Source organism: Diabrotica virgifera, chromosome 5, assembly GCF_917563875.1.
Source record: "Diabrotica virgifera virgifera chromosome 5, PGI_DIABVI_V3a".
NCBI classification, from domain to species: Eukaryota; Metazoa; Arthropoda; class Insecta; order Coleoptera; family Chrysomelidae; genus Diabrotica; species Diabrotica virgifera.
Window position 1 is genome coordinate 100,354,640 of NC_065447.1, and position 23,146 is coordinate 100,377,785.

General features: G+C 32.4%; 1 protein-coding gene across 3 annotated transcripts in view; it reads left to right on the top strand.

The window, feature by feature from the left end:
• Window positions 1-23,146, top strand: part of LOC126885068 (uncharacterized) — a 205,823-nt gene that overhangs the window by 176,491 nt on the left and 6,186 nt on the right. For 2 of the 3 annotated variants that reach the window (XM_050651498.1, XM_050651499.1), the window contains 2 exons: window positions 10,087-10,348; window positions 21,879-22,007. The exons of the other annotated variant lie outside the window; for it this stretch is intronic. In XM_050651498.1, coding sequence (XP_050507455.1) covers window positions 10,087-10,348; window positions 21,879-22,007 — 391 coding nt within the window. The remainder of the gene's footprint in view (window positions 1-10,086; window positions 10,349-21,878; window positions 22,008-23,146) is intronic. 3 annotated transcript variants of the gene reach the window in all.

Sequence of the window (23,146 nt, forward strand, 5' to 3'; positions counted from 1 at the left end):
TGAAAAACGGCTGGATTTAAATTAATATCCACAAAAAAAGTATTAATTTGTTTTGAGAAAATTTCTTCTAATTCATAGGAATACATAGGTGAAACTTGATTTTCATAAGTGTAGAAAGTACTTCGATATTGAGATATTTGCAAGTAACTATCTACAAGAAGGGGACATTTTTTCTTTGTCCAATATTTATGAGTTAGATCTAAAATTGATAACTTATGTATATCCTGCAGATAGTTTGTATTTTTTCCTATGGTTCTAGTAATGAATTTATCACTTAAGAACTGCCGTCGAAATTCCAGGGGTGGTTTTATCGCCTCAACTTTCATTATATTAACGGGTGTAGACTTCAAATATCGAAGACAAAGTCGAAGACATTTATTTTTTTTGTATTTATAATTTATTCAAATGTGTGTTGCAGCAGTTCCATACAGATGACAACTGTAATCGAAAATAGGACGAATCATAGTACGGTAAAATAAAAGTGCTATATTTGGATCGGCACCTCAATTAGTTCTACAAATGGCTCTTAGAATATTCATTGCATTTTCAGACTTTTTTAGGATATGATGCATGTGATCCTTCCATAGAAGTTTTCTATCTAAATAAGTACCGAGATATTTTATACAATTTTTAATAGGATATTGAATTTGACCTACTGCCAAATGACCTTGTGGAATTTGACGATTTCTGGAGAAAATGCAAATTTCTGTTTTAGATTCTGATATTGCTAAACCAATATTTTGATAGTGATTAAGAACAGCCTTAATTGAGACATTAAAATTATTTTTACATATATCCAATGATGTGTGGGATGTGTAAACTACTACATCATCAGTATATTGAACAATTTTTGTTGTGCTATTAATACAATTTTCTGAATCAATATTATATAAAGTATATAACATTGGACTTAATATGCTACCCTGTGGTAGTCCTATATTTTTAAGACGTGAAGTGGAGATGGAATTGTTGATTTTTAAAACCGTCCATCTATTAGTGTATGTACAGTGTCCTCAGAAATCTAGCTAAGTTGATGGGGAATCCAATGTCTACTAGTTTTTTATACATAATGTCCAAATTAACGGTATCGAATGCAGAAGAGACATCTAGAAAAGCAGCCATAGTATACGTATTATCAGTAAAGTTTATTAGTATAGATGAGACTAAGGAAGTTATCGCATCTTGAGTTGATTTTGATTTTCGAAATCCATACTGAAATTTTAGGAAAATATGTTCTTGCTCTAACCGAACCAGTGTTCAATTCTATTTTTTATTAATCTTTCTAACGTCTTTAGGAAGCAAGAAGCTAGGGATATTGGTCTACATGAACTACAAGAATTTTCTGGTTTTCCAGGTTTTTTAATAGGTATTAGAATATATTCCTTCCAACTCTCTGGAATGTGTGACGTGTCATTCCAAATTTCATTAAAAATACTTATGTAATAATGATATTTTATAGTGAAGTGGTATATGGTATATCATGGAATATGAAACATTGTCTTTACCTGGAGCACTGCTATATTGTTGACTAAGTACTCGATCTAACTCCCACAATTTAAATGGTTGTTCTAAGCCAAACTTATCCCTTGAAACTGTTTCGCTGTATTCTGGAAAATATTGGGAAGGTACCCACTGAGGAAGATATTTTATTATAAAGTTCATCTTACCAGCTTGAATTTGGATTTATTGGAAACTTGTTGGACTGTTTGCGGTTTTTAAAGGCGTTTAGTTTCTTCCATACTTCACTGATTTTTGTTTTGGAATTAAGGTTTTAACTATTTATAATGGGAAATAAGCCACAATATTATTAAAAAATGATTTTTATTAACGTTTCGACGCCCAAATCGGATGCCGTTGTCAAAATACAAGATACTATTAACATAAACAAAAATGTTGTTGCTTAGTAAAAAAAAATTCTTCCAATAATTTATTTAATTTGACTCATCTATATCGGCAATTCAGATACATATGATACATTTTAAAGTAGAAGACTTTAAAATGATATTGCCAATATTTATGAGTTGCGTTCCTGGGACGACTTTACTGAAAGAGAGTTCATTCGATTACATGAAATCAACCCCAACTCAAGAATATCCGTCACAAAAAAATCATAGCTTGTGATCTGTCTTTAAAAAGACAACCACATGCAACAGTGACATTAAAATTCTCGCGTTAGAGATCTCATAGTAAATCACGAGGGAAAACCAGGAAAAACCTCATGATACTATCCCGACATCGTAAGTATTTGGTCTTACGTTTAATTTACTCTCAAAATTAATACCAAATTCTGACTTTACTATAATTTTGTTTGAATTATAAATAATATCAATAATACATGGATATATAAGTAATACTAAAATATAAAATATGTACTAACTCGACTATTGACTTACTAATTGTGGTATTTTCTTTCTATTGACTTCCTCTATCAGTATGGGTATCCACATCCTACTGCATTCCACCGACGAATTTGCGACACAATTGGTTTCGTTTAGCATAATTAGAGCCGCTTCTTTGATTTTTCTCTTTTTACTATCTGTTTCTTTCAGGACTATACTTGAATCTCTCCACTGAACTCTATGTTCATTATCCCATGCGTGTTGACATATTTGAGATCTATCAAATTCTCTATTTTTAATATAAGATTGATGTTCACTTATTCTAACGTTTAATGGTCTTGATGTTTCACCTATATAAAACTGTTCGCATTCACAAGGTATTTTATAATTACAATTCTTTGTCCTTTCTTGTTCATTGTTAGGTTTAGTTTTAGATAGAATAGATGTCAATGTGTTGGTTGTTTTGAATGTTGTTGAAATGTTGAATTTATTTCCTATTGTTTTAAGTTTCTCGGATAGTCCTTTTATGTATGGTATTGATATTTTCCTCGTGTTATTTCTTGTGAATGTTGCAGGATCCCGTTCTATGTTGTTCTGTTCCATTCGATCCAATCTTGACAATTCCTTATTTATAAAGGATAAAGGATAATCATTTTTTAATAAAACAGATGTTAAGAATTGTGTTTCTTCTAAAAATGAATTTTCGTTAGAACAAGTAATTTTGGCTCTATCATATAATAATTTTATGATTCCCTTTTTAACGTTGATGTTGTGATTTGATTTGTAATTGAGATATCTGCTGGTATGTGTTGGTTTTCTATACACTTGAGTCTCATATCCAGTATCCTTCTTTGAGACTAAAACATCGAGGAAAGGCAGGGTGTGATTATATTCCTTTTCCATTGTAAATTTTATTGTCTCTTCTTGAATGTTTATAATATTCAGGAACGTATCCAACAATTCTGATCTATGAGGCCATATTGAAAGCACATCATCTACATATCTCCACCATACAGTGGGTTTTAAATTTTGTTCAGAAATGATATTAGTTTCGAAATCCTCCATAAATATATTAGCCAATAATGGAGATAAAGAGGAGCCCATTGGTAGACCAAAATTTTGTTTATAAAATTCATTATTTAGTTGAAAATAGGTATTATTAGTACATAATGTCAATAACTCCATTATAGCTGATACATTTAGTTTTGTCCTAGTTGTCAATGTATCATCATTCTCTATAAAAATGCCACAAGAAAATAGCTTCAGAACAACATTGGAATTAAGGCTTTCGCAGTACTCTATCCAATTCTGTTTTTTCTTTTGCTTGAAGAGTTTTTTTGCGACAGCATCAAGTCTCTTGAATTCAAATAAATTATTTCTTGTACGGTTTTGTTTATATTTTCCGTATGCAATTTTAGGGTTATCAGCAGCAGTTTTACAACTTTCGCACCACCATTGGTTTGAAATTTGTCTCTTATGTATGACGTTAGATGAAAACTTCGGTATTGCTAAATTGGCTGCTTTATTGATGTTTGCTATTAACTGTTGATAATTACCGGGAGAATTTTCAGCTTCTAGTACAGAGGTGTATAAGTCCCAATCGGCCTTCTTAAGATTCCAGATCTTGTGAAAGTTTTCAGTTGGAGATGAAATTGTATTATCTGTTTCCATGTTTATGATAATCGGAAGATGATTGGATCCATGAGGATCTTGTAAGACACTCCACGTTAAAAAATTTGAAATATCTTGAGTACAAAATGTTAAGTCAATAGCAGATGGACTGTTACTAGTTGCTAATGTGGGCGACCCATCATTCAGACATATCAAATTACAATGACAATACTTTCTAAAAGTTTTTTACCATAGTTTAAATTCAAAAAATAGGAAATTTAAAAAATAATTTTAAAAAGCATAAAAACTCGTTAATAGTATAAAGCATTGAAAAAGATAACTTTAAAAGAAGTCGTACAACATTATACAGCAGAACATTTTAAAGATAATTGATTTCTATTCCTCTTACATGTCCCATTGCATATGCCTAAAGTTACGTAGAAAAAAGTTACAGAACAATATTTGCGAAATAACAAGGAAAATTGCTGTGAGTGGCAAACTTTGAAAAATCATATTTCGAAAACTGTAAATTCTAATGACTTCTACCAAACATCGTTTTAAAGAGAAAATATGTAAGTTTTTTTTCTGTGAAGCAATGTCTATACTTATATCCCTGTGGACAAAAGCTATGGGACAAAAAACAAAATTTCTTTCTTTTGGGTTTCTTTATGCTTTTATTTTGAATATATTTTTGTAAAAAAAAAGTATCTTTGACTTTAAAAAGTAATATTTAGATAGGAAATTTAACCAGGAACAATTTTTATGTAGACGTGTTTGTACCAAAAGTGCATAGAACTCACCCTAATGTAACTTGTGCCCAGGGACTAATTCACCCATTTCCCAAAAACGCACCCCTTTAAATGGTAGTACTCACCGGTTTTTTCATATATAGAGATTCATTGACCATATGAAATAATAAAACCCCGTTAACGTTGTAGTTCCTTTCTATAGTACATAATCAATAGCCTATTATTGATATTGTACTTCCACTCTAACTTTTCCCATGCACGAGATTATTCACAACTACTTTTTATACTAGGTCTCTTTTTAACTCACAGAAAATAGTATCGCAAAATTAAGCCGCTTTTCCATAGAACTCACCATAAATTAAACGAGGATAAAAAATATCGAATATTTTAGATAGTTTATCAATTTTGACTTTTATAATATTTCCAATGACAGTGACAGTTTATTGGTTTATTTGCATTTAAATATTGTTTATTTCGTTTTATAAATCAATAAAGTTTTATTTATTTGTCAATAAAGTTTATTTGGTTTTATATTTATAAAAAATAAATTAGTTTATTTAACTAAAATAATATTTTAGTTAAATAAAGGAAGAGTTGCAGTAATGACTTTTGGGTCCCCAGACAAAGACGGGTATTTATATATACTTTGTAATATCGTAGTGTTGATAACTCAATTTCTGAAAAAATTGCACTTGTATCACTGTTTTTCCAAAGGTACGATATATTAAAAATATTAATTATTGGTTTTTTATGTAATTGATTCGATAGTTTTTTATTCCTCAACATTAGGTAATATTAAATTTTCTTAAAAATAGTAACTGTGATGTGACTTTATTTGTAATTTATTTATTACCGTTCTATATTTTTATCTTTATATTCGTAATAGTCTGTATGGTGTTCGTTCAATCTGTTAAATTTTCAGTACATCAATTTTCTCAATAGCGAAAAAAGATAAAAACACTGCAATAAATTAACTTCATAAAATACTTTCATGAGATAATAGCCATTGCCTAATGATTACCACTGACTCTTTGACACTACGTACCAATACTAAACATCGACATACGTTTCAGTTTATTTTTTGATTCAACTTGCATGAAAATGAATCGTGACGTATGGGAAAAGTTATAGTGGAACAACAATAGCAGTCCGTGAAGGGATTAAATTGTGCGTGAAGTAACAATGTATTTTAAATGGGATTTATTTTTCGCACTGCTTTTTGGCACACTTTCCTATAATCAAATATCCTTAACTTTCGCGTTGTCATGGTGATGACATGTGAGTACATTTTGATAAAAAAACTAGATTTCTGTGGAATTCGAGGTATTTCTTTGAACTGGTTTCAATCTTATTTGGATAATAGGAAACAACTGGTTAGAGCAAATGATAAAGACGCTAGTCTCAAAAATATTGTATGTGGGATACCACAAGGCTCAGTATTGGGTCCTCTACTTTTCCTTATCTTTATTAATGACATCACTAGTTTAGAAATCGATGGAAAGTTTTTCTTTTTGCTGACGATACCAGTATCACTTGGAGCAACTCGGATATCGCAACTATTCATGCTACAAGAACTTCCGATCTACTCACAATAAAATCCTGGTCCGATTTTAATTTACTCTCTTTTAACGTAGATAAAACAGTAGCATTATCCTATAAAGGAACTCTTCAACCCTTACCTCTTCATAACAGTCAGATCAGTATCGTTGATTCGGTAAAGTTTCTTGGTATCTTTTTAGATAGCAACCTTAAATGGTCCCTTCATATCGATGTGTTAAGCAATAAACTATCCTCAGCTTGCTTTGCAATAAGATCTGTTTCGAAGGAAATTAATTTAGCCTCTTCCAAAATAACATACTTCTCATTGTTCGAGTTCCATCGTCGATATGGTCTGACTTTTTGTGGTTCTGGTGCAGCTGCCCAATCCGATGTTATATGTTATTTTTAAATCACAAAAAAGAGCAACAAGATATCTGTTTGGTCTCAGAAGAGCAACATATTGCAGAAGCTACTTCAAAGATCACAGGATTCTAACAATATCTTCTTTAAATATTTTAGAAACTGTTTGCTTAATTCTACATCTACATGTCTTTCCAGTAAGACCTAGACATGACTATTCCACCAGAAATTCTACCTTTGACATCTATTTACCGATCCCGTCCAGTGAGTTAGTACAGAAATCTATATTATATTCTGCAAAAAACTATACAACTATCTCCCTCTACAACTTAAATCTGCAACACCGTTCCTGAAATTCCGTAAAATGACAAAAGCCTATTTATCTGAAAGACCATATTATCCAATAGCCGAGTTTCTTAACCAATAACTAAGAAATTACAGTATTCTTATGTATAAGTAGTAGAATCTTAATATATATTTGAGTGTCATATGCAGCAGCATAGTTTATTAAATTTCTTAAGGTAGATTACGCAATTTGCATTTTTTTTTTATTTTGCAAAAGATTGTTATACCCTATTCCAAAAGATTGTTATACCCTATTCCACGAACATACGCCTGTTTTGGATTACTTCGACAACGAATATTTTACTGTGCAAAATAAGAAAAACGAAAGTAAATTGCAAATTACATTATTGTTTATTGGAATAATTATTAGCGCCATTTACTTTCGTACTTCTTATGTGCACAGTAAAATATTCGTTGTCCACGTAATCCAAAACAGGCGTATGCTCGTGGAATGGCCCATACTGATTTTTATTTCACTTTATTATGTTTTATTTATATTGACAATTTGTATAATTTTAGTAAATTGTATTTGTTATTGTTTTTATTTATGATTCTTGTAAGCTTTTTCTATAAAATTGTTAAATTTTTCATGACAATAAAGCATATTTCTATTATATTCTAGTACTAAATTACAACAAAAGTTTTGACAGTTTTGTGGTTTGAAAGAAATTTGAATTTTTAAATGTCAAAGTTCTAAGACTTGTAGAATAGAAATGTATACCAGTGAAGAAGAGTTGCAGTTTTTTATTTTTTTATCGTAGATAAAATATTGTATGAAACTGTGCGTGAAGTACTTTTTGCACACTTACGCGATGTATAGCACTGGCGCCGCTCGTGCTCTAAACATCGCGTGCGTACGCAAAAAGCATACTTCACGAACTGTTTCATAATAGTAGGGGAGTAAAATATGCTAAATTTGCAGTCACTCGAGCGTTATGGGGACCAATTAGGTTGTGATTATTAGGTCCCAAAATCAAAAAAAGTAAAAATTCCATTAAAAGTAAAATTTTCCTTTTAGCGGGCGCTTGTCATTTTTTAATTTTATTTTCCATTTCCAACAATAGTTTTTCCGATTATAGCGCCATCTATCCATAATTCGAAAAAATGTCTCGAATAAAAGTTGCTTATTTTTACGTAAAGAATCCAAATCTGTAATAAAAATTTAGGGGTCCTATTTAAGATTTTAAAGTGACCCGCCACCCCGCCCCCGTGGGGGTCGTGTTTTGTACCATTAGATAGATTTTTCAAAAACATTTTGAAAGTGTATTTTGCAGTTTTTCGATCTGATGTTCATATTGCGAAATATCGCGGGGTTTGTATTTAAAATTTTAAAATTACCTCCCACCCCTCTCCCTGGGGGTCATGTTTAGTACCATTCGATAGATTTTTAAAAAATATTGAAGACGTTTTTTTTAGTTTTTCGATCTGACGTTCATTTCGGGAAATATTCGCTTTTCTTTTGTGAAATTTTTGACCCACCCATTTTCTTACGCCCCGCTCAAATCGTCAGATTTTTGAAATATACACTCTCTTGCATGTACTTAACTTACCTTATCTTAATCTGACAATTTCGAGTATTTTTAACCCTAGATATTTTTTTTTTCGGGCCCCCCTTAACGAACCTCCCTGTGTTAAGAGCCAATATAATATGGTAGAGGTACATCTGCAAGGTACCAGGTTTCTCCCATATGATATTCTGAGTAACTGCAAAAATCCCCGCTTGGGCTCCCCTACCATAAATAACTGAGGGGTGCCAAACCATAACGTTGTAAGTGCCACTCGAGCTGAAATAGGTTTTATATGATTAAAACGTTGTATATGCCGACCTTTAGCTGCACTATTGAACTCAAAGCTCTGCGATGCCCCCACCTTGAATACTGAGAACGAGAAGGACATAACGTTGTATGTGCCTTATCAGTTGCTACCACAGTTGCTATGTATCTTCCAACATTAACTATTACTATTACTCAAATGTACCACAGCCGTCAGGCAAGTATTAATATGGGTATTCATTTAGAAGACGAAGAAAGGGGCATCATGTTCTGGAATGAAACTGTCGGGCAAAGGGGGTCTAACGAGATTCTTGGCTGTACAGATTTTTTACCAGTAGCGAAATTGGATTCACTACAAATAAGCACAAACTAATCCTCTGGCCAGATAATTATGGTGGTCAAAATAAGAACCAGGCCTTACTTGTTATGTATCTCGTTTTGATTGCAAAATGTTTCTTTTCAGAAATTACTTATACATTTCCTATGAAAGAACATACCTTTCTCGCGTGTGATCGTGATTTTGCTATTATAGAGAAAGCAAAGAAGCATGCCAAGCCGCTTATACCAAAACACCTAAAGACCTCATTGAAATGATTGCTAATGCTGGAAAGAAAAATCCGTTCTTAGTAGTGGATACTAAAACATTTTTTGACTGGATGAATCAAGTTAAATCCATGATAAACACCAAAAAGTTGCAAATATCTTCGGCTACTATGATTCGAGTAACATCTGCAGACTTTGGTGAAGTTTATACAAAGAAAAGTTACTCGAATTTTGCTCCATGGCTTAAAACTTCAGTGATCAAACCTGGAATCACTAAGGCGAGCTTTGAGGAGTTGGAGATCGAGATAAAGGAAACCCCTGTGCCATAGTCTACCGAAAAAAATAAAGATATCCAAGCCATGCTACCATATTAGGCAGGAGAAGCAAAAACTTTTTACGAAAACCTTACAAAATGCTGATCTTTAAATTTTTAATTAAAGTTACTTAAGTAAGTATATACATGTTAGTTTTATTTTCGCTATAATTATTGTTTGGTCTTTTTTTCCTGACTTTTAAGTGCAAGTAAATACACACTTACAACGTTATGACTTGCATAAAGAATGACACTTAAAACGTTTTGTTCTCGTAATTTTTTTAAATTAATAAAAGCATAAACTATTTTATTTCACTAGATTTCAAATTTGTATGTAAATGGTGTTAATTGAACAAAAGTTTAATAATAAAAATATTAAGAATTAATTAATTCATTATTTTTCAACTAAAATAGTTTTATGTCTCTACTGAAAACTTTTATTTTGGGCATTTACAACGTTATGGTCTGGCGCGCCTCAACTATTTTAAATAATCGCATTTTAATTTTATTTTCAGAATAGTAGATTGGGTAACTATTCGTCCACGTGATTTATATACTGGCGCGCGTGGTTACGTTGATCTGAACACCTCTCAACCTACTTTCCACCGTTTTCACGACGGCGAGAACGGTTATGATAGCAAACATATTGCGGAAAGCTGGCTTGATGCAGGTCTATCTAAAGAAAAATTGATTATTGGAGTTGAGTTTTACGGGGTCAAGTATAGACAAACTGATACCTTAACTACACTAGAAAAAGAACCAGTTAAATACGCTGAGGTTAGTACTACAAATACAATTTTTTTTGATAATCGTGTTTCTATAAGGCTTTCTTTGATACATCAAAGACGTAGTCCGCTATTATAGTCAAGCAGAGCTCGGGGGATTCGTTGTGACGTTTCATTTAAATTGAATGGATGTCAACTAGGCGCCAGACAGATTTGTCCCACGCTTACGCCTAATGTAGAGTACAATGGTATATCAATAATAGACCAGTAAGGATCTGCGAAAAAACGTCTATTTTTGGATGTGAGACGTGGTATTCGGATTTTTGCAGATAAAGTTAGATGACACCTTCAGTAATAACAGTTGACTTATGCTCCTTCTGAAATATGCCCCGAACATTAATAAAAAAATTAAAATATTTAAAAATTTCGAAGAGCATCGATTTTTTGCTTTCTTTGCTTATAACTTTAAAACGATTCGTTTTGAAACAAAGTCGTAGAGAAATAAAATAAAGATAATTGAATTTTGTATGATATACAACTGTTAAAAAATGTCTTAAGGTATTACCTTTTCTGCAATATAGCAATAAATATAAAATAAGGGGGCAAAATAAGTCTGTTGTTATTCAATATTTTTTAACCACTTTGGTGGCACTTAGAACCTTAGTAATTCGCTTAGGAAATTATTTGTAACATACTTAAAACCTATACCAAATTTCATTAAAATCGACCTAATAAATTTTGCCTAATAAATTTGCAATCTAAGTGTTTTTAAAAAGTCTAAATTTTTTAAAATCTTTCTGAACAAAAAGTAAACCATTTAGAAGTTGGCTAATTTTTTTACATATAAAGAGGTGCTCTACCTATCTAATACACTTTAAAGAATTAAAATCGGATTATTTAAGGGTCCCCAGCAATGTTTAAATTTTTAAACAATTTTTTCGCTTATAAACAAATAGCTTTGTTTAATAATAAAAAAACTTAATTTTTAGCAATGCAGATAATAATTAAAACCGGTATAATTTGACTTAAACTTTCAAATGCTGTCAGCAGAATTGCTATTTTAGTTCCACCGCGTTTATCTCGAAAACTATGCATCCTACGAAAAAACTGGTAACAACATTTTTTGCTTAGAATTACCCAAGAAATACAAAAAGAAATGTTTTATTTTGCGAAAAATCGATTTTATGTAATTCCTCAAGTTCTTTGTATATAACAATCTTATCGATTTCCGGATCAACTGTTATCCAAAAAATTCGTGTTCTACGGGTCAAAATACATAAAAAAAACTTATGTAAATCCACCTAAATAAAGGAGCCCGTAGCACCCCCTCCTGGCCACAGCACTAATTTGTTTATAAGTAAAAAAATTGTTTATAAATTTAAAACATTGCTGAGGCTGCTTAAATAATCCGATTTCAATTCTGTAAAGTGCATTAGATAGGTGGAGTACTTCTTTATATGCAAAAAAATTGACAAATCTTTTCATGTTCTAGTTTTTGTTGTGCAATATTTTAAAAACATTTAATTTAAAAAGAAAAGTTTAGATTGCAAAATTATTATGCAAAACCTAGTAAGTCAATTTTAATGAAATTTGGTGTACGGTTTTAGCACATTACAAAAATTTTCTAAGCGAATTGAGAAGGTTCCAAGTGTAACCTAAGTGATGGAAAATCATTGAATAAAGACAGGCTTGTTTTGCCCCCTTATTTTATATTTATTGCTATTTTGAACCAAGGGTGATAAATTAAGACATTTCTAACCAATCGCATCTGATAGAAAATTTAATTATGTTTGTTTTATTCCTGTAGGACTTTGTTCTAAAATGAATAGTTTTTAAGTTATAAGCGAAAAAATTAGAAAAAAAAACGAAATTTTTTGAAATTTTTAAATATTTTATTTTTTTTATTAATCTTCCGGGCATATTTGAGAAGGAGCATAAATCAAGTATTATTAACGAAGTTATCACCTAACTTTATCCGCAAAAATCTGAATGCCACCTCTCACATCCACCTAAAACAGATCCTTACTGGTCTATAAGGAAAATGAAACGAAACCTCACTTTTAAATCAGATATTAATAATAAGTAAGGGCAAAATAAATTTTGACCGTAAATAAATGAGTAGCTCAGAGCAACAGTGGCCTAACCCCAAAAAACGAAGTTTTGATATAAATGCAATATTTGCATTCTTATTTCGATTATGCTTATTGGATGGTGCTACAAATCATATAGAACCATTTAGTTAAATAAAGAGATAGATTGTGTAGACCTTTGTTAATCTGAAGATTTAATGTTGCTTCTTTTATTTTATTGATATATTCATCTAAAAATGCTCAATTTGTAGCATAGGCTCATTATCGCTCGTTATCGAAGATATATCGCTCAATTACCATAACAACGTGATATCACAAAAAGTACAATTTTAAAGGAGAGCACTTTTTATGTTTCAAAAAATCAAAAACTGGTAATGACTAAATTAATTTGCTTAAAATTGTAATTGGAGTATAGATTAACTATTAGCTTTGTATAAAATTAGTCATTTTACCTAGATTTTATCATTATACGAGTACGTATAGAATTATTAAGACATGCAAAAAAATTAACATAATATCACATTCTTTCTAAAAATATAGAAAAAAAGTAATGCAATAAATTAACTTATAACATTGTAGATGATAAAATTTTCTGGTTTTAGGTAACTTAAATAAATAAAACACATGATTCTTATTCACATGTTTATTGAAAGTTATAAAATAGTTTTAAATAAATTGTGATAACGATCATTCATGAATATTCTTTGAACACCAGAAGTAAAAAAATGTAAATGAACAATTAGGTAGATAATATTATTATGAGTATTAAGTACTTAAATCAACTTTCGATATTGCTTTTATGAACACTCTAACTCCATTCTTTATGTTTTCATCTAACTTCTATGATTTCCATGGCACAAACTTTCATGGAAGAAATATTAGTATATTTATTCTTTTTTTCTAAAGCTGTTTCGATTGGACGGTTGTTAATACTGAAAGTGTTGATAAAAAAGGTTTTGCATAGTCTGGTTTTCACACAAGACACAGTTAAAAATAGGCATTATTATTTTTACGCTTTGGAACAACACATCCATGAGGGTCGACTTTGAGATAACGATGTTTTTGGACAACTGTTTCGACATTGTTCGATAAGAAATTGACAATAATTATTGTTTTTCAATGTCCCCCAGAGCCCAGTATTGTGCTAAAAGTTGTTGATGCTGACTCTCTGTGATTTACTTGACATTTGAATGTGCAGGTATCTGTACATGGTGACATTAAAGAGCGTTCCAGAAATATTTTACTGGATTTTTGGGGATTGGTATGCTTTTCCACTATTTCTTAATATTTTCACAACATTTTTCTTCTATTCACTTTTCTGTTTTATTATCTTCTTTTCCTTTTTCGTTCCTGTTTCATCGATTACTCTCGACTTAATGCTGCGTAGTAGTTACACTTTCCTCTACATTAGTTGAATTTTTTAAGTTGTCGTGTAACGTTGTATCTTGGTAAGTATCTTTGTATGAAGTGTCAATAGTGTTCGATGTAGAAGGGGGAATTTCTGTGTACTTTGTCGAATATAGAATGTTCTCACAGCAGTTCTCAATATCATCATCAAAACTTTCAGTCTTACGTTCTGGCTCTTCTAGTTCATAATTGGGATCATTGACAGAATCACCACTATCTACAAAATAAAAAAAAATATGTAGACCAGTGAAAACAGTAACAAAAATCTACTTAATTTATATTGTTCTGCAATATAAAATAAACTAATAACAAACTATACTATACTCACAACCAAGATGCACTAGAAATAAACACAGCGAGTCACGTTAACTGTTACAAGAAGCACCCCTGAATCATGATTTACAATGCATAGGTATATATTTTAAATTTCAAATGATGATTTACAAAGTTTCTTTCTTTCTTTCTTTCTTTCTTTCTTTCTTTCTCCTCTTCCTTGTACCCTATCAGGGTGTCGCATTTGGGATCGCTATTTTAATTTACATTCATCCATATCTTCCATTATTTTCTGTTTTCCGCCATTATTTTTAATTCCTCTAGTGATTTTCCTTTAACTTTTCCCGCCTCTACTATTTGCTGTATCCATTTTTTTCTTGGTCTGCCTCTTTTTCTTTTTGTAATGTTTCTTGCTTCGTGGATTCTTCTCGTAATTATGTTGGGTTGCATCCTCATTAAATGCCCATACCAATTCATTTGTCTCTTTTTTAGTTTATTCATTATTGGTTCTTGGTTGGCCATTCTCCTAATAGTCTCGTTGCTTAATCTATCCCATTTTGTCTTTCCAATTATTCTTCTTACTAATCTCCATTGCATTTATTCTGATCTCATGTTTTTCCAGAATTGTCCAGTTTTCACTTGCATAGAGCACAGTCGTTATCACTATTGTGTTATATATGTTTATTTTTGTCTCTCTTGCAAGTGGTCTTTTCGCCAGTATTGAGGAAAAAGCATAGTATAACTTGTTTGATTTCTTTGCTCTATTTGTTATTTCTCAGTCTATTTTTTCGTCGTTAGTAATGATACTTCCCAGGTATTCGTAAGTTCTAACTATTTCCAGTTCTGAGTTTTTGCATTTTATCTTTATTTCATTATCTTCTTTGCCGTTTATTATGATTATCTTACCTTTTTCCTCGTTTATTTCCATTTTTAGCTCTTCTATTTCCTCTACCCATATATCCATTAGTTTCTGCATTTTGTTCTCGGAATCTGCTATTATTACTATGTCGTCCGCATACATTAAGGACTCTATTGTTACCGGTTGTAATCTATGGTATCCTATTATTGTCTGTAGTTGGTTGGTTCTTGCTCTAGTTTTTCTTATTAATTCATTCATTACGATTATGAACAGCAAAGGGCTGAGACTATCTCCTTGTTTAATACCTCTATTCTAATTAAATTCTTCTGATCGTTCCCCTGCTATTTGTACTCTTCCTTTTACCTCTTTGTAAGTACTTTCTATAATTTTTATCAATCTGTTTGGTACATTTATTTTCCTCAAGCATTCCCCTATAATTTGTCTTTCTATCGTGTCAAATGCTGCTCTTAGGTCTGTGAATGCTAATACCAGTTTTCCCCCCGTGTCTAAGCATCTTTCGATTAGGTTCCTGATGATATATATGTTGTCATTTGTTTGTCTTCCTGGTCTAAAGGCCCAGTCCATCTTCCAATTTCATTTCTACTTCTTGCCTTAGTCTTTTCTCCATTATTTTCGTATACATTTTAAAGCATACTGATGACAGACATATAGCTCTGTAATTTTCGCAGTTTATATGTTCTCCTTTTTTGTATATTGGTACAATTATGTTATTTTGCCAGTCTCTAGGGATTGCTTGTTTTTCTCACGCCTCTATATATATTGTCCATAGCCAGTTTATTCCCTCTTCTCCCATGTGTTTTACCATTTCCGGTTCAATTTCATCATCTCCTCCTGCCTTGTCTGTTTTTATGTTTGATATTCCTTCTATTATTTCTTCTCTACTTATTTGGTCTATCTCTGTGTTTTCTTGGCCTTCATTTATTACATTGTCAACCTGTGTTACTTCGGCATCAAATTTTTCCTCATAATATTCTTTCCATACCCTAGCTATTTGTTCTGGGTTTATTTGAATTTGCATTGTTCTATCTCTTACTCCCCCCTTCATGTGTCGTATTGTCGTACAAAAGTTTCTATTATTTGTTATATATCCTTCTTGTAGTTTTTCTCCAAATTCTTTCCACGATTTTGCTTCTGCTTATGTGACTGTCTTTTTTACCAATCATCAATGCTTGTAATATTCTTCTTTATCTTCTAATCCCGTTTCGATGTATTTTTTCCGTGCCACTTTCTTCTTCTTTATTTCTGTTTTCACTTCTTTATTCTACCATCTTGTCCTTTTCAATTGATTATATTATTCAAAGTTGAAATTGTAAATCATGATTCGGGACTTGATCGTGATTGGGGAGTGCTCCTTGTAACAGTTAACGTGTCTTGTTTTGTTTATTTCTACTGCATCTTGATTGCGACTGTTGTATAACTTTACTAATAAAGTACTTACCTTCGTGGAATAACGAGATATTCTTTGTAGAACTACTTAATGATCTACTTAATGAATTGCTGCTACTCGTCGATTAGCAGCGATAATGTTTTCTGAGATTAACGACATGTTGTAATTATTTGCAAAATATTTATATCAATAGTACATAATAAAAGTTATAAAATTCTCGTTTCCCAAAAACATTATCAAAATCAGAATTATTGTTTAGTATTAACAACCTCATTACCTGACGATCCAGCAACAGTACTATTATGTATTTTCTAATGCTAACTTGAGTATTTTGTTAGTCCACGATCTCATCTGCAAAAATAAGGGTTATTGTGAATTTTTATTAGTATGTATAACGTGACATAATGGCGTAGTGGACTGTGAGATAATATATTTTTTCTGGAAAAAGTGCACAACAACAAATAATCAAAACAAAAATATCCAGTTATCCAACAATATTTTCTGGATTAACGGATCAAACACCTTTGTTACATATTAGAAATAAAATTAAACATTTTATTCTAGCTTACCTTTGCAATAACAGGGTGGTATAATCGTGATGTGACGTTGTTTGTGAAAACAGAAAGCACTTTACCCTACGCCAAACAGATCACAACTAATATGTCACACTATCGAAAATAACGAAGTGTCCAAAAGAAACAACGCTACAAGATGAGTTGTCACATCATTCCTGTTTCTGTCCCTCCAAAGCACACTTTACTTTTATGTTAAAGATAGCACGTTTTTGCAGTATATAGACTGAAATACGGCGGATTTATTTAATAAATAATACAAAAATCGGATTTTTTGAAATATCACGTTGTTCTGGTAAATGAGCGAATATGTACCACCAACTGCTGAAACGGGCAACCGAGATAATGATCGGAGAAACTGTTGAAAATAAAGTTTATTATGAATTATTTAAGCATTTTAAAAATCTTAACAATTCCAAACACAGTTAAGAAAGATGGAGAGTAAAATAGTATGGTTTGTAGTCAGTAAATCATTTACTATACAGAACATAATATAATATTTTTTAAAATAATTGTCCTGTCGCAAGGGGGGTACAATGGCCTCCTTAATTCAGATGGACTTACCCAAGTTTTTTTTATGTATTTTGAACCGTGGAACACGAATTTTTTGGGTAACAGTTGATCCGGATATCGATAAGATTGTTATAAACAAAGAACTTGAGGAATTACATACCAGCGATTTTTAGCAAAACAAAACATTTTTTTGTATTTTTTGGGTGATTTTCAACAAAAATAGTCTTACAAGTTTTTTCATAGGATGTATAGTTTTCGAGATAAACGCGGTTGAACTTTCAAAAAATCGAAAAAGTGCAATTTTTGAACCGGAATAACTTTTGATTAAAAAATAAAATAGCAATCCTGCTAACTGCATTTGAAAGTTCAAGTCAAATTACATCGGTTTTGATTATTTGCATTGCTAAAAATTAAGTTTTTATTTCTCAAACAAAGCTATAAACACATAGTGTTTACCGTGCCAAATGCATGCGTTTTAATGTACGTAATATACTAATACGTAGAAATTCTCCTTCGATTTCAAATTAGAAATGCATTGAAAACACCATTCAATCACTATGTGTTTATAGCTATGTTTAACAATAAAAAAATTATTTTTTAGCAATGAAGATAATCAAAGCTCATAGAATTTGACTTGAACTTTCAAATGCAGTAAGCAAAATTGCTATTTTATTTTTCAATCAAAAGTTATTCGGGTTCAAAAATTGCAATTTTTCGATTTTTTTAAAGTTCAACCCCGTTTATGTCGAAAATTATGCATTAGGGTGGGCCGAAAAAAATTTTTATTTTTTTTTTCTTAATGCTATACCGAAAAAAACTTGTCTCTATTATGGGTTATCAAAATGCAAAAAAGAAAAAAAATATATACCTAACCCCCAGCTAGCGCAACGCATCTGAACTTTCGAAATTTCACTAAAATCACAGGATTTTACCATTTTTTTTTTAAATATCCAAACAGCTAGATATTGAACTGCTATAGTGAAAATCATTTATATTATACATAGTTATAAAAACACAATGAGTTATTGAAATATTACTTTTTTTTTAATTTTAGGTAGCGCAAGGCCTTCAATATTGTTAATTGATCACTTTTCGAGTGCTAACCACTTTTATAGTGTAGTGCAGCAACTAATTTTTTTAAACCCACTACTCATGTGTTATTTTTAGAAATATAATGTTGATGGAACCTGTAGGAAAAATAAATAAATAGGCAATTTAAATTTATCCAAATGAGTTTATTAATTACAAAATTACAAAATTTACGAATTGTCAATTCCCAGACTCACAGAATAGTCCGTTAAATGTTTGGAACTTTAAAATCTTGCTTGCTTGAAAAACTTGGCATTGAAGCTCTTGATAGCAGCGTTGTTCTTATGAATCCATCTCTGTTCTTGGCACCAACGAGTTTTGAGGAGGCTTCAGTTACCAATTTCACACAGCGCTCCACCGCTTGCGTGTGACACGGAAATTTATGGAAATTCCATTCTTCTGGTGTGTTGGCAGTTGAAATTTTGGCCCACATTTCTTCGTCAGATACTCTTCGCAACAACGGTGGTTGAGAAATAGCAGTAGTAGTCCAATCAATAATTTCATAATATTCGTTTGCCTGGAAGTTGAGTTTTGGGGGTTTAAAAGTTCGGACTAGCTTTTTATTGGAAGCTAAGGTCCTTGATTTTATGATTCTTCTAAGCCCCAACTCTCTGATATGGGCCCTTTCATCAACAATCATACTGAGGAGCAAGTTTTCTGGATGCGCGAAAAACGCATTCCTTTCAATTACTGGATCAACCACCTTTATCAAGTTTTCTGAAAGGAATCGTGAAGATTTTATTAAATTAAAAACATGTTTTGGTCCATCTGTAAGGTACTTACTTTTTTTTATCTTAAACCATAAAGGCATGTAAGATTTAAGTATAAATTGTACCAAAATAAGATGTTCTTCAGAGGGACTTTCAACGCTCATATAAAGACGAAGAACTCTGTTCGCTGTTGTCAGCCATCGGGAATGGGAGATAGGACCTGGTTCACGAATTGCGAAGTCTATTGTGCAGGTGCCTGACTTGATAGCTAAACTTACATCCAGGAGATATTGTTGGTCTTTACTTAAGATTTTGCTATCGATGTCTGGAATCTCGCAATCAATGATTTGAAATTTTACTACTGGAAGTTTTTCACAATTTCTGAGTTGTGAGCCAATAGGACCACTAAAAGATTTTGGGCCAGTCGTTTCACCGTCCAAAGTTTGAAACAAGTGCCTGAACGGTAATTCGTTCAAATGCAAAAGGCAAACTCCCCACTGCAGCGGTCTTTTTATTTTTTCCTCGATTGTGCGAATTACACCGGTTTTCCAGCCTGTATTTGTGACGGTACCATCGCATCCAATTACATCAAGCTCATCGAGCGAAAAATTTGACTCATTCAAGTAGTCCAATATAGCACTAGCAATGTCCTTCGAAGTTCCAGTAGATGGCGTCACATGGCCAACATAAATCGAGCCAGGTTCTTTAATAATTGAAAAGTGTTCCTCTTTTGCACTTCTTCTGAAACACTTGTTATTAACTTCATCAATTTTTAAAGTTTTATCCTTTCGACCATCAAAGTATAGCCCTTGTATCAAGTTTGGTTCTTTTTTTATCGTATCTTGGAGATTTGATCTGCATAAATTTTTTTCCCTCCTAACCTTATTCTTATCAATTATGAGGGAATCATCCTCTTTCGTTGCAAGACCAACGTCATGCATTACACTGGAGGCAATAGCAGCTGTTGCTCTGTCCGAAACACCAATTCGGTCACTGGCCAACGCGGTATTTTTTAATTGTATCCGCATTTGCCACGGTTGTTTGCTCGGAATAGGAATATAGTTGTCACCGGAACTATCAGACTCTTCCTCTTCCATTGAGCTTCCATCTGAAGCTATTCTTGGTTTCGTTGCATCGTTAGAGCATGAAGGCTGCGAATGTGAAACTAGTGGGATGTTAGACGACATAACCTGATTTTTTTTTCTTTACGTTGCAGTCTTTTGGTAATTTTTTTCGACTCCTTCTTGTCTAAATTTCCAATTTTTCCTTGTCCAAGATTTCTTTGGAAATACATAAACTTAAGTTCAAGCACCGGAATTTTTTTATCTTTTTCACATTTACATGAAATTGATATAGGGCACTCACAGATCTCCGGGACTTTTTGCAGTTGCAGGAGTATGCTATTTTACATTTACATGCAGATACATCAAAGAGTGATAAAGCCTTTTGTTTGAATTCCTCAATTTTCTCTTTGTACTTGTCTTTTTCCTTGTCACGCTTAAAGGACTTCATTAGATTACGGTAGCTAACGTGATATGAATTTATTAATTGAACAATTCTGTAGGGCGTCACTGATGGTATTGATGCTTTGTCAAAGACGGCTTTTACTTTTGGAGCGACAATATTAGATATCTGAGAGAAACTTACAGGCTTGTTACTTTCTAATGCTAGAAGGTACTGTTCGTGGAAACAGCTCCGAAGGACATCTTGGAAAGTTGGAAGCTTACTCACAGGCAATTCCCTCGGGTAGCCAAACAATGGGCAATCAAAATCACTGCGAGTTATTTTCTTGGCAGCCATCACGCACGTGAATTTAAACTCAAACTTCACTCAAAAAATTATAAAAACAGTTTGCACTATCAACTCACAGCTAATACACGTAAGCTTAAACGAATCTGCTGACGTAAACTGCCGAGTAACAGAGAACATGAAAAAACATGATCGTTGAGGCTGCTTCCAGTGCATTGTGGGTGTAGAGAGTATAAGTGGGGGAAGCTCGGCTCAGTGCCAACCCATTCCCCTAACGCACAGCTCATCTGCACTCGACTGTAAGATGCGTCATTTTCGTGTCCGTTGCGCTACCTCAGATTAATAAAATTATACTTATCCAATTATTTATTGTATTTTTAAAACTCTAATGTAAAGGGATATCACTATAGCAGCCCAATATGCAGTTATTAGGATGTTCAAAAAAAAAAATTACAAAAACTTATGATTTTAGTGAAATTTCGAAAGTTCAGATGCGTTGCGCTAGCTGGGGGTTAGGTATATATTTTTTTTCTTTTTTGCATTTTGATAACCCATAATAGAGACAAGTTTTTTTCGGTATAGCATTAAGAAAAAAAAAATAAAAATTTTTTTCGGCCCACCCTATTATGCATCCTACGAAAAAACTTGTAAAAACATTTTTTGTTTAGAATGACTCAAAATATACAAAAAAATGTTTTGTTTTGCGCAAAATCGCTGTTATGTGATTCCTCAAGTTCTTTCTTTATAACAATCTTATCGACATCCGGATCGACTGTTACCCAAAAAATTCGTGTTCTACAGGTCAAAATACATAAAGAAAACTTGGGTAAGCCCATATGAATTAAGGAGGCCGTTGTACCCCTACTGGCGACAGGACTAAATGTACTTAATAAAATAACGTTTTTGTTTCAGATCTGCTCAAATTTTAACACTTCTGATGTAGTTGTAGTTAAGGATATGAAAACAGAAATAGTATATCTTTTTAACTTTACGAACTCGTATTGGATTGGTTTCTACGACGAAAATTATATTAGGTCAAAAGTAAGTTATTACCAGATTTAGCCATACGGCTCACTCGCCGTCTAAGGGGAAAATTGACTCATACCAGATACCTACGGTATTAAAAGGATTGAGCTCTGGTGGGACTCTTTCCATGTTATCGAGCCCTAAGTGACTTGGTATGCTGGAGTATCTCCCAGAAATTTTCGTACACAACAGGCCGTCGCGAGTAGTACAGCTTTCTGCATGGTCTTATAAAGGTGTTCATTTAGACCCAGCTTTTTTATGTTTTCAATGAGGTTCTTCGGAATGACTCCAGTAGTAGACACAATAATAAGTATCGTCTGGGTACTTTGCATTCTCCATTACTTTGTGCAGTTTTTCATCCTTAGTAAGGTGGTTTATTCACATTTCTGGTTCCCTCAGTTTGATCGTTATTGTGTTATCTACTGCGCAAATAGGGCGGTGTAGAGTAGATGTCTCAGCCTGCATCTGAAAATAATTTCTTAAATTAGAAATCTGTTTATCTAATTGCTCACCTATATCCATAAATCCTCTTCCTCCTACATGCCGCGGTAACGTCGTTCGTTCTACTGCACTTTTAGGGTGGTGTTTTTGTGCCTTTGTGAGCTGTATTAGTACTTTTCGCTGAAGATTTTCTATATCCATTTTTGTCCACTTAACCATACCAAATGAATAGCTAAGCGCGGAACAAGCGTAGGTGTTTAGTGCCTTAAACAAATTTTTACTGTTAAGCTGTGAACGAAGCATATGTTTTACCTTTCGTATAAACTCAGTAGTTATCTCAGTTTTCATTTAATTATGGTCAATTTTCCCCGCTTGCTTTACTCCAAGATATTTGTAAATATCGTTTTCGCCCATGGCCTCGATGTTTTGGTCATTTTGCATATCGAATCAACCGGGCTGTACCTTTCCTCTGACTATATTTAAAACACGGCACTTGTCTAGACCGAACTGCACACTAATATCATTAGAGAATGTTTCTACAGTTTTTAGCATCTGTTCTAGGTATTATCGAGTGGAAGCCATTAATTTCAAATCACCCATATACAACAGATGATTGAGCTTCGCTACCATAGTATTATTGTTTTTAATTCTAAAACATGAATCAGTGGAGTTTAAGAGCTCGGAAAGGGGGTTTAAAGCTAAACAGAACCACA